Source organism: Taurulus bubalis, assembly GCF_910589615.1.
Source record: "Taurulus bubalis genome assembly, chromosome: 15".
Lineage (NCBI taxonomy): Eukaryota > Metazoa > Chordata > Actinopteri > Perciformes > Cottidae > Taurulus > Taurulus bubalis.
In genome coordinates, this window is record NC_136603.1 from 12,733,394 (window position 1) to 12,748,522 (window position 15,129).

The window sequence follows — 15,129 nt, forward strand, 5'->3', positions numbered from 1 at the left end:
AGGAGTGAGTGTCTGCAGGGTCTCTCACTCTCTGCTCTCCAGGATGACTGACATTGCTGCTGCTGTTCAATCAATGAGCTAAGTGGAGCTCACTTCTGCTGTTCCGGCTACCTCCTTCAAGTCTGCATTTTGGGCTGCGCTTGATAGAACAGCTTTTCAATAGGAGGTTGGACTGTGAGTTGATGTTAAAACAATTATTCATTTATTCTAAGGGTATACCCCACATTTACAACAATTCAGTATTTTGTAGTTTGACTTTCAACATCAATCAACTGTTTTGCTGTTTACATTTGACTGAGTTAAATGTATGGATGCATAAACCTTTCCACTCTGATGCAGAAACTACTTTTATGGACAGTGAAATTGATTGATTTTGATTTGTTGTCATTACTTTTCTCCAAAGTTGGGACAAGGATGTTCTTCTCCTCTACATTGCTGCTGCTGGCCACAGCACTGACCAGCGTCTGGGCCCAGGATTTTCACAAAGAGAAGAAAATTAGCAAGAAATCCAAGGCCAAACACCTGGCTGCAAATATTCATGACGGACAAGGTAAGACAATAAATGGGAAATAGAACGAATACAAATTACTTTATTCCAATCGGCATACCAATTGCCTTTTTGCTGCAGGAAATTAAACATCATGTTGCGCTAGTATTATGTTCATGTATTGTTCATATCTTACTCTGATTGCACCAATCTGCAGTTTTCATCTGTGCGAAAATGTACAGATTAAAAAAGAAAAAGAAAAAAAGGATGCATCATTTTGACATGAAGTTAAATAAAAAAAAATATGTCACTTAATCAAATCAATAACACACACAAAAAAAACATTTGCCAATGGCGAGTCCTTCATCCTGTCCTGTGTGCACACAGCCATCCTAGATGAGGACTGTGGCTTGGAGATCTCCTTCCTGTTGGACAGCTCTGAGAGCGCCAAGGACAACCATGAGCAAGAAAAGCAGTTAACTTTGAACATTGTGGACAGACTCCAAGGGGTACAGCTGCAGACCGGCCGCAGCTTGAGTTTAAGGGTGGCTCTGCTGCAGTACAGCAGTCACGTTATCACAGAGCAAACCTTCAAAGACTGGAGGGGCCCAGAAAACTTTAAGACCCACATCGCTCCCATCATCTACATTGGGCACGGCACCTACACCACCTACGCCATCACCAACATGACCAAGATCTACCTGGAGGAATCCACCCCCGGCAGCATCAAAGTAGCCCTGCTGCTTACAGATGGTATTTCCCACCCGAGGAACCCTGACATTTTCTCTGCTGTTGCTGATGCCAAGAACCAGGGCATCAAATTCTTCACTTTGGGCATCACACGGGAAGCCAACGAGCCAGCCAATTTAGCACAGCTTCGTCTAATCGCCAGCTCCCCAGCTTCCAACTTCCTCCACAATTTACAGGACGAAGACATTGTTGAAAAAATCGTCACTGAGATTGTGAGTATAATACCTTTCTTTCAGCAGGCCCCACTGAGAAGAAAAGGGATGCATTTGCTTTGACTGAGGATCTATTCAAAGTTGACACATGGACAGGCTTGTTCAGGTATTCGTATAGAGATGGAATGATGAAAATGCTCTGGAGAAACAAAGGAAAGAATATATTTGTTTGACAGCTCTGGATTTTAAGCTTTTTACACAGCTTTAGAAAAATACTGTTTGACATCTGCATGACCACCTCCCCGAGGATTCCCAGAATTTCTCACATGACTTGCATTATTACACTGGCGATAACGTGAAGTTTTCAGGAATGTTATTTGTCTTTCTTCTGTTAAGTTTAAGTGTCCATACCTCTGGTTTATCCAAATCGTTTTTGTGTGCAATAATTTATATTATTGTGCTCATAAATAATCATAAGACATTTGCATCACTAAGCAATGAGTGGACAAATCTCACTAGGGACAACATTATCGCTTTAATTCAAATTCTTGCAGATATTTAATAACTTTTGTTTTCTTTGCAGACTGGCATGGCTGATGAAGGAGTAAGTAGTATTACATTTAGACAGCTCATAGGAAACTTTTGAAATGTAATAATGTGTAATTAGGCTAGAGCGTGAAGAATTACATTCATAACAGATTAGCAAATGGGTCTCTTTATCTGCAGTGCCCTCTGGCTCAGAGATGTGCTTGTGAGAAAGGAGAGAGGGGACCAAGCGGGCCTGCGGTGAGTATTTAGCTTCAAGCTTTTCAAAGATATTCCACAACCAAAGAGCACTTTCCTTTGAAGTGTCACAAGTCAGAAGAAAGGATTCCTGAAATCTTGTGCAGAGAAATCTAACATGATCCTGATAGTTTAGGAAAGGTAATTGTGCAGTTTTGAACAATTAGGATAATTGCATGCTTTTTTCTGCTCAGTATAGCTTGTAGGCATTTGCACAAGTAGAGTCAGTGGATAGGAGGTCCTGCCCCACATTCTAAAGGCACATCTCTGGCAACAGGAAAGGGAGATCGCAGACTGTCTGCTATTCCCACGGAAATATCTTTGTTGTGCCCTGTCTCGACCAAATTTTGTGCAATTCTCATGTCACATAAGATGTCCCCCTTGGAAACAAGAGGCACCGCATATAGAACTCCACTCCCTATAAAACTGGACCTTTGGCCACCATAAATCTCCCACTCTACCCATAATGCCTCAGTCAATAACACAGTGATAGAAGGACTGCAGTGTGGAACGCCAAATATTACACTTCATTTCTGTGTGAAGCTAGAAGAAGATGATCCCATCCACTCTAGACACCCACTCAAATATGAGCTAAGTGTCAAGCTATCCAGCAACCTAGCAGATAATCATGCTGCTGACAGACAGCTGCATGGCCATTAACCAGGTGCTTTCTCCTCAGAGAGATTCTTAAAATTCTTACACTCAGACAAAGAGGCTCTCATAATTGCTCTCATTAGTTTAATGGGCAGAAACGAGTGATTTCTGGTGGATAGCAATTGACACAGGTTGTCCAGGTGCAGCTCAAGACAATGACCCCTGGCCCTGTGAACAAGACACCTCATGCCCACCTATGGCTTCAACTGTCAGCCCTCACACCAATGAGCACATACAACACACATTCTGACATCAGCCCAGTTACCTTTCCCCTTATGTCATTCCCAAACAATTCCTGTCTAGAGGTAAAGAAAACGTTCACTTTGCATTGACATCAAGGTCAAGCTCCAAGCTGCTGCATCACACGACACACTTTCCAACTATGTGACAATACATTACCGCGTGGGACATCATAGAACTGATGCACCCTGAGCACAGGTTGGTTAAATAAAGACGGAAGAAAGGGATGTTCTTTTTCCCCCGGTGGTCTTCATGGCCGTTAGAGTAAGACGTGGAAGTTTGACAGATTACCATTCATACTTGTATGCCATATCAAAATACACTCTCACAAAATCATGAGTTTACTATTCACATCACAGAGTTCAAGCCTTATAAAATAGATACATCCTCTGTTGTAGCCTAGAACAAAGATGTTCAACATGTTCAACTTACATAAAACTTAATGTGGACACCAAGAGGTGAGCAAAATGTCAGTTGAAGAAATGAATCACCTTAATCCTGACTTTGTTTTATTCTCCAGGGCAAAAAAGGTCGCTCCGGAGATGATGGAGCCTCGGGGCTTAAAGGGCAAAAGGTGTGTGCTTTTGATGGACATGTGCGATACTGATGTCTTAGCTGGCGTGTCCCTTCAGGTTTTACATAATACTTCCTAAGTTCTCCACACATAAGTTCTGTGTTCAAATTTTGGAAAAAGCTTTCAGGCTTCCTGAGCTGGGTCATCCAAAGTCTGTTAAATTCTGCGTAAAACTTAAAAAAAAAATATATGTCCATAATAGTAATAGACACATGAAATCTAGGACTAGTATATATGATTATCATTTACTAACATATATTAGGAATTTGTAACATATATGCAAATTTTTGGTTTAATTGAGTATTTAGATGTTACTTTTAAAAACATGACCGGGTTCACTGCACATGGAACTTTTCCAGATGTTCAAGAGAATAAAAAAGCATCATCTGTATCACTGAATACAAAATGTAGTCCAATCTAGACTACCTGTTCTGTGGATGAGTTTTGGGATGGAATCAAGAAACTAACTCATGAAAAAATATGGGGTGAAAAGCTTATGTGGAATGAATTTAACCGATATTATTATCTGTGAATGCCTCTTACTTAGCCAGAGACTGATAACGTTTCTTCTTACTCGTAATTCATCTCTGGTGAAGTACCCCAAGGTGAAATCTTAGGCCTCCTTTTATTCTCTCCATGTGCTCACTCACACTGGGCTCTGTTATAGGGGAGAGAGGTGTTTCATTTTTCCATGTCTTTTATTTTTGTTTCTCTACTTAATCTGTTTATACCTGCAAAATCAGACTGTTTATTCTCTGTTCAGGTACTTTACTTTACAGTGTCTGTAACTCGTATTCACTGATATAATGAGTCTGTGTAATTTCTGTCATATCAGGGTGAAGCAGGACTAAGTGGTCTACTCGGGCGTGAGGGTGCTGAGGTAAATGTTGCTATTTCTGACCCGAATTAATAAAATATGAATTATTATCTCAGTAGTTTGTTAACACATATATCTGATTCTTTTTTTTTAAGGGAAAACCAGGTTACAAAGGAGAGATGGTATGTGATTTAGATTAATGACAATGATAACATTTTATATTTTTGGAGACAATACAAGCCGATGCAACACTTGTAATTTCTACACAGGGTGAGAGGGGTGAGTGCGGCACTCCAGGAATCAAAGGAGACAGGGTACAACTGCACTGTTGACACCACACATACTAAACATTATATATTATATTTCCATGTTTGATAATTCATACTTCCTACACGTATGATCTTATGAACTTTCTCTTCCCTGTGTGGTGTGCTTCAGGGTCCGGAGGGTCCCGTTGGAACAAGAGGACTTAGAGGTCTGCAGGTCAGTAATATTTCAGTAGTAAAATATGCAATTCATATGTTTAAAATCATTGTCTTTAATAGTTAACTTAGCACATTATATTGTTTTGACAAAGGGACGAAAGAGAGAACAGATTGTTGTACTTTAGATATTGGTACTCAAGAGTATGACATTCTGTGTTTTATTAGTACTCATTGGACTGTTGTTTGTGTTACATACTTCTCAAACCTAAGGAAAATCCCCTTTATAAAAAAAGAAAATAGCTGCATAAATCACCAGTTCATGTGAAACACACACACACACACACACACACACACACACACACACACACACACACACACACACATATTCTAATGTTTCTGGATATTTCTTAATTAATGTTTGTGTTGTATAATGTTTCTGCCCAGGGGTTACCGGGACCACAAGGAGACATCGGACCCGAGGGCCTGCAGGGAAAGCAGGTCAGCCTCTTTTTTTATCAACTTGTACTTGTCTCATCGTGCACATCTGCTGTGGCGTTTACATTTCCGTTTATGATTAGTTTAAAGGTTGGCGCTTTAACACCCTAGTCTTTACAGTGCAGCACAGAGGCCTATTCGTCTGGTAATAAACCCTTGTGTAAAAGCTTGGCAATGAGCCAAATCTTCCCCATCATTACTGTTATTTACCAGAACAGGGATGAGCTTTCAGCAAAATATTTCACTACAAGTTATCTTAATGTTCCCCTTGTATCCTGTTTCTAAATACAGACTAAGAAGTGCCTCCAGCATTGTTAGCATCTCACACTAGACCTGCAGTTAATAACATACAAGAAAAGTCTATGTTTGCTCGGTGGCTCGCCATGTAAAGACATGTAGGAAGCATCTACAAAGGTTAACAGTACTCCTGGTGGTCCCTATGTAGTATAATGTGTGTACATATGTTTCTCAAAAGACTCCACACCATAAGTGAAATCCTAAGTGTGCCTCTCCACAGTCCTCACAATCAAATTAGCATTACATGAATAACATGAACGATAAGTTAATCATTCAGATTACATTTTAAAGTGGTCAATTTGTAGGAACTATTATATTCTTTTAAAACAAGATATAATAATTCCATTACAGCTCTTTATGTCAGGTTCTACATTTTTGTTTTTGCTTTAATTTGCATTTTTTTAGATCTTAAACCCAAGCAAATGTTGTAATCCATCCAAACTGTGATATGGTAAAGAGACCTCAGCAGTTCTTTAGTCATTTGAAACACTGTTGTTTGGGGTTTCTTGAGCTTTGAGACATTACTGGAGCTAATTAATTTAGCTCCTATTTGTCCTAACCTGCAGGAAGAGATCAAATATCTCGTCCACTACGCAAAAGACATTTTCAGCTTCAAAGAAGCATGTTACCTGCATGTTCGCATGTGTGTATACAATTAAATTCAGTTTTGAGTTAGGTAGGTCTTTTCAGGGGTGCAACATAGTGTTTAATTAAACAATAAATGAACAACATCAAAGATTTAAAAACAGAGGCTAAAAGGATTCTAAAAAAACAAAAGTGATATAAAGTTATGTACTAAACTAATGGTTTAGAAATGTCCTTTTGCTATATTGATACATGATTTAAGCTCCACTTATGTTCGGTGTTATATTTGTGATCACAGGGTGAACGTGGCTCACCTGGCTCTTCAGGAATTCAGGGGGAAACTGGTGTTGGACTTTCTGGACCAAAAGTAAATGACGTTATGGATTATCCTCTGAATATTTTCTTGTACTTTGTTATTGATTATTTAATATCTGTTTCTTTTATTAAATTAAGTCACTTTATAAATCTGCAGGGTGACGTGGGATTCCAGGGCCGACCAGGTCCTCCCGGTCCCCATGGAGTGGGTGAACCCGGCCTTCCTGTAAGTCGAGAGGAAACAGTCTGTGCTATTCCAAAGTGTTTACGTTTTTTTGATGACCAGATTTGTTTCAGTCGCCAATGGGATCTGTTGAGAAAGCAAAGCACAAAGGTACTTTGACCTGAGCACTGTTTGGGTGACACATTGTGCACTCTGGCGTTGTTTACAGGGACCTCAAGGACCACAAGGTGTTCAAGGGGGAAAAGGACCCCATGGTGAGGGGTTTCCCGGATCAAAGGTATTATTTTGAGCCTATCATCAGAGAACTCATCAAACATTGTCTTGTTGAAAACTTGAACATACCACAATGCTCTGCTAACTTTCTCTATAGGCTAGACCAATATGTCAAAGAAATAAGAAAATAATAGTCTGAACATATGTGTTACAGAGTAATTCAATAACAACGAGTAATTTCTTAATGAAGTAATGCCAAAATGCCCAAAAAAATATTAATGAATGTTAAATTGTTGCAAAGAACTTTCTAGCGTTTGTGCTTTTTAGTGTCCATAGAAACAGGTTCTGTTCTGTTGAGAGCTCCATGCAGCGGGTTTCTCTTTAGCAGTGCTTTTTCTCAATGTGTTGATTCTTCAATCGCTTGTGTTGTGTATTTCGTTTATGTATTTCCTTAATTTGAAGTTAGCATTGAGCTCTCATAGCCACCTTATGAAAATAATGTCAACCTGACATCAATATCCAATAAGGGGCTGCAGATATCCTTTAATTGATGAGCAGTGTAGAAATGCAATTTCAAAACATATCTGCATGTTTAAAAGTGGTATAGATTATTACCAGGAGAGGGGAGATTATGGAACGCACACCCACACCTATACATCTGATTCGTCGTAAATAAATACACTTTTATTTGTTCTGGGGAAAGCTCTTAGAAAATTAACACTGGTTTAGGGGTTAGGATGTCCTCAAGCAAATTATTGATTGTACTCTTCTGCTGACTTGTAAAAAGGGATCAGAGTGCTTCTGTGAGAGGTGACCAAACCCTCCCTTCTCACACACAAACACACATAACAATGCCGTGATCAGCTCTGCATGTTTGCACTCCATTACACTTGGATGTTGCTGAGGCTGCTTCCATAAGCAACCACTTCACTTTGTGAGTTACTGGCTCTGGAAAAGGTTCATGCAGTCAAGAAGTGCCATAAAGAAGAAAACGGTTGTTTTCTTTGTGAGAACAATCCTGTTGTATCAATCACAAGCGGATAACAGGAGCCAACATGCTCTTCTTCCGCGCTCTCTTTGCTGACAACAATGCAGACTTGGCTGTGACCCAAAGGCAAGTGGCTGTGATGTAACTGACAGAAATAACTTGATTTTGTTCCACAGGGAGAACGAGGGCTGAATGGACCGAGGGGGTCAAGAGGACAGCAGGGTGCAGGAATCAAAGGAGAAAGGGTGGGTTATAAATATATCATGTAATAAAGATAATATACTGCAAACCCTCAAGTTTACACAACAAAGGCTCTTCAGGAGGGAGTATAAATGTCAAGATGGCATCTTGGAGCACTGGAATTAATTATTAGGTGATTTGTGTGTTTCTTGGCCTTTTAGCGCTACCTGTTGAACAGTGGAATGGAACATTTCCGGGTCAACGATTGTACTTGAAAGGATTATTTATGTAGTATTTATGTATTTATAAATCATGTGAACTCTTTTTTCCCCCAAAATAGATAGACTCTAGGCATAGGTTTCTCTTAACAAAAGTATTATGGGTGACAGTCCAGGTTTACATTTGATTGAGGACCCAAAAGCATCAGTTTGCTTTATATTTCTTTATAAACAAAGTAAGCAACAGTTTAGTCAATGAAGGTAAACAAATCTAAATCATAGCAGGTAGGCAAAGGAGGTGTGACTAATGACGGACTAGATATTGATTATATATGTAACGTATGGACACCTATCTTATCAAGGTCACTGAGAGGATTTTTATATTAAACTGACTATGGTGTTTCAACTCCAGGGGGATTTGGGACTTCCAGGTTTTCCAGGGCCAACTGGACTGGCAGGAGCAGGCATACAGGGAGAGAAGGTCAGCAAAATATCTTCATCTATATTTTCACAATGTCCCACTGACATATCAGGACATAGATGAGTAGGACACTCTGCAAGCCTTTTCATCGTTATTACTGCTCAGGGAGTCGAGGGTCCGAGAGGTCCACCAGGAGGCAGAGGACATCCAGGAGAAGGTTTATCTGGACCAAAGGTTTGTTTAAGCAGCTGCTGTATGAAATGTAGCTCAATAAAATATAATAAAAAACTGTTATTTTTTACAGGACATAATGTTTATATTGTACATTATCAAAGATAAGATGTGCTGAACATTGAACTGGCCAAACAACATACAAATCGAGTGCAGAACTTCCAGGTGTGTTACATTTTTCTCGTAATTACCCATGTTGTCATGCTATTTCTATTCTAGGGAGACCAAGGTTTACCGGGAGAGCAGGGAGCCACGGGAGAGAGAGGCATTGGTGAGCCTGGTTCAAAGGTAAACAAGTCACTTTATTTATGGCCTATATAGTTAGCATATATTGAGTGTGAATGTATTGAATCCATCGAATATCAAATAATACCATTCTACTGCCACAGGGAGAGCCTGGTGCCTCTGGTTTGGGTGGCCTGCCTGGTCTTCCAGGAGAGGATGGAGCTCCAGGACAGAAGGTAAAGTACATTCAAAGTACATTATGCCAACTTTGTGGAAAACTTCCACTCTACAATAAACACATTGATTATTTCCAAAATTGTTTTTCACAGCTGAGTGACTGCTTCTGTCTGATCTACTTTCCCTCTCTTAGGGGGAGGCTGGTTTACCTGGTTTAAGAGGTCCTGAGGGAGCACAAGGAATTGGCACTCAAGGGGAGAAGGTATGGTTTAGATTATATATCTGTGTGTTTGTCAAAATGTATAGAACAACAAAGGTAATCAGATAATGTTTGCTGTAATCCCTCCCAGGGTGACCAGGGTCTGAGAGGTATCCGTGGGTTACATGGGCCTCCCGGGATCTCAGGACCCTCTGGACCAAAGGTAAGAGTTGATGGATACACTAGGTAGTACAAGCCGCCTTTATTCTCTGATGAAAACGTTGCTTTAGGGGATTTATGCCACAGCAACCCAATCTTTGAAAAGAGACAAAAAACACGTCTTGTGGTAGTTTTGTTGCATTAATTAAAGACATGAATTGGATCTTAAGTCTCTTGCCAAACCTCCTCTTTCAGGGTGAACGTGGGATACCAGGCCAGCAGGGCATGTCGGGACTGCCAGGACGATCCATATCAGGTCCAAAGGTAAATATAGTCATCCTCAAACTGTCTCTTAACACAGATCTTGGCACCAAGGTAGACAGCCAGAAGAGCCGCCAGATATACTCTGATGTGCTGTCATGTTTCTAAATTGTTTCCACAAATCAACACTGTGACTTTATTGTCTCCAGGGGGATGTAGGCCCTGCTGGTCCTCCTGGTCCTGTTGGAGAAACAGGCCATGGATTACCTGGTCCAAAGGTACTGTAAACACTGTAATCTTCTTAGAGCATTTATTGTGCGTGAATGGAATGCTGGAAGCACCTATGGTCTTCTTCATCTTAATTTAACTTTCATTGCTTGCTCTATAGTTTGCATCCATCATTGCACGCTGTATGTCACCCCCCCCCCCCCCCCCTCGCCCCCCCTCGCCCCTGCCTTTCCTGTTTATCGCTCACTCTCTTCATATACTTTATATACATTTATTATTGTTCTAATTAGCATGACGTTGATCTTCATCACTACATTTTGTTTAAACAGGGTGATCGTGGCCATCTGGGTTTAACAGGTTCAGTTGGTCCAAAAGGCGAAGGCATCCCCGGCCCTGTGGTTTGTTTCATCAACATTTTGCATATTACATTTCTACAACTTAATCTTGTTCAAGCTGGAGCGGTCTGAACTAATTTCACTACTTATTTTAGGGTCCTCCAGGCCTGCCAGGATTATCAGGTGAGCCGGGTCCAGAAGGAGTAGGAATTCCTGGTCCCAAGGTTTGTGTCTGCATGTTTTTAGTTTTTAGTTTGTTTTTGCATGCATGTGTTTGTATTTGTATTACTAATAGTGCATTTGATAATGTCATGTCTGTTTCAGGGGGATGTTGGCTTTAGGGGATTGCCAGGTTTGCCCGGCCCAACTGGAGAGGGCTTACAAGGACCACCTGTAAGAAAAATGTGTTAACGAACCACTTAATCAAATTATAATCTATATTTAAATCTGAATCCTCGCTAATAACTACACATATTAAACATTTGAAAATATATGAGGTTAGAAGTTGCCCTATGCTTATTTACTATATGACGCAAGTTTGCAAGTTGTGTTTTTTTTAATAAACAAGTGGTCTGATTACTTGTAAACATTTGTTTTAAGGGTGCGGTTGGGAGGACAGGACCTCTCGGTCCAGCTGGACCTTCAGGAGAAGGTATTCAAGGCCCAAAGGTAACTTTTACCACTGTTTTACATAAGCAGTGTCTTTCAAGCACTTACCAAGCTCTTTATTATCTAGATTAATTAATGTAAAGCAAGTGGGTGAAGCAATATGATGCACTTGTTTGGTGCTGACATGTTACGGAACAAAATAGCTGCAGGACAAAACATAACAATAATTTATGATCTACCGAGAGGGTGGAAAGTTTCCGTGTCATTCAATAAATCTAAAATCTAATTTCAGGGTGAGTCAGGATCTCAAGGTATGACTGGGCCGAGAGGGCCTCAGGGAGATGGATTTCCAGGAGCTAAGGTAAGAGATTTGCACATATCTTCTAAATATTGTATTGATGTATGACGGCCTCAGTCTGATCATCTACAATTGCCTTGTTGCAGGGTGATCGTGGATCACATGGTGAAAGGGGAAATAAAGGTACAAAAGGTGACTTGGGTGATCATGGAATCTCAGGTGAAACCGTAAGAAAAACTTCCTCACTTCCTGTAATAAATACTCAAACTGATAACATGAGTTTCAATGAAGCTAACTGTAATATTGTTTTAAATTTTTCTCCAATCCCAGGGAAGGCCAGGAGCAAAAGGAGACCAAGGCCTCACAGTAAATTCATCAATTCAACTAATGTTTGAAAATTCAATAGATTTAAGTGATTTTGTACAAATATAAATATTCTTACATTTTTCAGAGAGAGGACATTATTAAGCTGATCAAAGAAATCTGTGGTAAGACTTCAAGTCCGTTTAATGGTTCATATGGTATCTAAAGGGAACACGTGGAAATGTAAAATGTGCAAAGAGATCTAATATATCTATTAGCAGTTACTTTGAACTGACAAGTGAGATGAGTGTTGCGCCAAATTGTGATAAAGTAGGAAAGGAGTTTAAAATGGTATTGTTTTGGTTCAGATTCTGACATAATAATTTTAAATAGGCCACAATGTATAATAGCAGTAACAATTGTTGCACACTAGATAAACACATCTCCTTTTTCTCAGGATGTGGCATCAAGTGCAAAGAACGGCCAATGGAACTTGTGTTCGTCATTGACAGCTCAGAGAGTGTCGGCCCCGAGAACTTTGAAATCATCAAGGACTTTGTCACCAGGTTAGTCGACCGGACCACAGTTGGACGCAACGCCACCAGGATTGGACTGGTCCTCTACAGTCTGGATGTCCATTTGGAGTTCAACTTGGTTCGCTACATGAGCAAACAAGACGTCAAGCAGGCAATCAGGAAAATGTCATACATGGGTGAGGGCACATACACTGGCACCGCCATCAGAAAGGCGACTCAGGAGGCTTTCTTCAGCGCTCGGCCTGGAGTCAGGAAAGTAGCCATCGTGATCACCGATGGTCAAACTGACAAACGAGAGTCTGTCAAACTTGACATAGCTGTGAGGGAAGCTCACGCTGCAAACATTGAGATGTACGCCCTGGGGATTGTCAATTCTTCTGATCCAACGCAGATGGAGTTCCTGCAAGAACTCAACCTCATTGCTTCTGACCCTGACAGCGAACACATGTACCTTATTGATGACTTCAATACTCTACCAGGTGATAGTTACAGTCAAATGTTGTATGTATGTTCAGTAGTGTGTTCATTCAAATATAAAGTCATAATTGCTCTCAGCTGAGCGGTTGTTAAGTTCCTAACTGATTTCTAAATTAATTTTTTCAGCTTTAGAGTCGAAACTCGTCAGCCAATTCTGTGAAGATGAAAATGGCGCCCTCATTTACAATCGCATTACAAATGGGCACTGGAATGGCAACAATGGCCATAGGCATGGTATTAATGGAAACAATGGAAATGGAGAGAATACCAATGGATATAATGGCCATGGCAATAATGGTCATGGAAATAATGGATATGGAAACATCGAAAATGGTCACGATTTCCAAGGGGAAATTCAAAATCAGAGACGCACCAACAGCCGAGGGCGTGGAGACACTTTCACACTGCCCATCAGTGCTGATCCTCTTCCTATTCAGGTCTGAAAATTCATTTTCCATTGTTTTAAGTAAAGTATACTGTTGTGATTTTCTTCATGAATGGTGCAGAATTCATCACGACAGTGACACATTCTATGTTTCCGTCTTACTCCAGGTGCTGGAAGATGATGAAGGTGAAGATTTAGACTTAAGAGCCCAAGCACGGGTTGGTAATACTTTAGCTAGTGTACCTGTAGTTAACAAAACCACATCTTTATTGCATGTGAGAGAAAGTTCTGTCTCCAATGAGGCCGTCTCCTCATCTGCAACATCTGTGTCAACACTGGGCTCAGCATCATCTTTAAACTTGAATCGGTTGCAGCCTGTGGTGAGCCGAGCCCTGTCTGAAGGTAAGTACTGCACTCCTGCTCCACAGGCCTTTTTCACAGAGGACCTTTTGACATTTCCCAGTCGGAAAAGCACAGGTGGTATTCAATTTCAGCCAAATTAACGATAGCTGAATTGTATTTAGCTGCTTTGGTTTCAGGGTCCTGGTGTTGTGCATGCTGACTCATTGTCACACCTTCCTGGGATACTTGAAGAGAACAGAGACATCATCAATGTTATTAGTAACACCAGTGCTTTTCCTGCTATATGCCATATATGTCAAACTATCTGCTGCGAAAAAGGTCTATTCCATTGAGTGAATAAACATTCTTTGGAAAACATGCATCTCACACAGCATTTTATTTTTCAGAGTCCCGTGTTCTTGATCCCCGCTGTGCCCATAACTTGGACCAAGGCACCTGTCGAAACTATAACATCCACTGGTACTATGACAAGCAAGCCAATGCCTGCGCACAGTTTTGGTATGGAGGCTGCGGTGGGAATGACAACCGTTACGAAACAGAGGATGAATGCAAGAAGACTTGCGTTCTATTCAGAACAGGTATTGTAGATTTTTAACATCAAATGTGCACATTCTCCTTTTATTCATATTGTTTGAATGTTGTACTGTCTTGTCTCCAGCAGGATAAAAGACAATGAGGCCATCAGAAAATGGACTTTACTATTCTACAATCTGCTGTGCGTTATTTTAATGTGATGCATTATGTCTGTTGGGTTCAGAAATTTCAGAGATTTCATGCACTTTTTTAAAACTTTTGTCCTCACACAAATGCATTTTTGATAAAATAGCAAAACAGTGCTAAAAAGTCATGACCTACTGAATCAAATCGTGAAAAACTGTTAAAATGTTGCTGTTTCAACCCAATGAATGAGATTAACTTCTAAAAACAAACTTTATTACCTCAGTGAAACCAGAAGAAATCCTTTATTCAGGGTTTGGCTGCTCTGAGTTTACAAATAACAAATTCAGAAATGTTATTACAATTTAAAATGAACCTGTAGATCATTATTATACCTATGAGCCACATGCTTTACATACCTTGTGTTAAAATGATGTACTAATATGCTGAGAACGTCTGTTAGCGTTGTGTTTGCTGTTATTACGATGTGTTCGTTTTGGCTGGCAGCTGTAAAAAAGGGCCAATTGGGTACAGCTTTCAGAGGTCTTCTGCGATTGCCATCTTATGATGAAGATTGAGGTTTTTTTGCACTCTATCCATTAAAGGTCTGTCTATTTGGGCAGTATATGTATATCTGAATACAAGTTGTATATGTTTTTTAAGAATAAAATGTCAAATTATGTTGGTTTGCCTGTTTTTGGGTGTTTATTAAGGAAAATATTGTTTTTTTAATTATTATTATTAATCCATTATAATCATCGTCATCTGATATCAATGAAATGAATGACTGAATTAGCTAAATCTAACTTTAAAACGAATTGATTTTATTTTTAATGTAAAGCACATGGAGTTTCCCTCTCACACAGGAATTGTACTATTCAATGTCTTATCTTTCTTTGTACGTATGT

At 40.0% G+C, this 15,129-nt stretch overlaps 1 protein-coding gene across 1 annotated transcript; it reads left to right on the plus strand.

Annotated features, from left to right (window-relative positions):
• Positions 1-414: 414 nt before the first annotated feature.
• On the plus strand, positions 415-14,874 carry col28a2a (collagen, type XXVIII, alpha 2a; the record flags this gene model as incomplete). Its single annotated transcript, XM_079230608.1, has 35 exons — positions 415-550; positions 875-1,449; positions 1,973-1,993; positions 2,116-2,175; positions 3,587-3,640; positions 4,476-4,520; positions 4,613-4,639; positions 4,727-4,771; positions 4,896-4,940; positions 5,327-5,380; positions 6,558-6,626; positions 6,732-6,800; positions 6,967-7,035; positions 8,136-8,204; positions 8,770-8,838; positions 8,944-9,012; positions 9,229-9,297; positions 9,399-9,470; positions 9,605-9,673; positions 9,762-9,833; positions 10,025-10,093; positions 10,240-10,308; positions 10,588-10,656; positions 10,749-10,817; positions 10,918-10,986; positions 11,194-11,262; positions 11,495-11,563; positions 11,647-11,727; positions 11,831-11,866; positions 11,952-11,988; positions 12,261-12,818; positions 12,943-13,253; positions 13,369-13,603; positions 13,951-14,142; positions 14,223-14,874. 35 exons carry the CDS (start codon positions 415-417, stop codon positions 14,228-14,230), a joined length of 3,699 nt encoding a protein of 1,232 aa, XP_079086734.1. The 3' UTR covers positions 14,231-14,874.
• Positions 14,875-15,129: the final 255 nt, after the last annotated feature.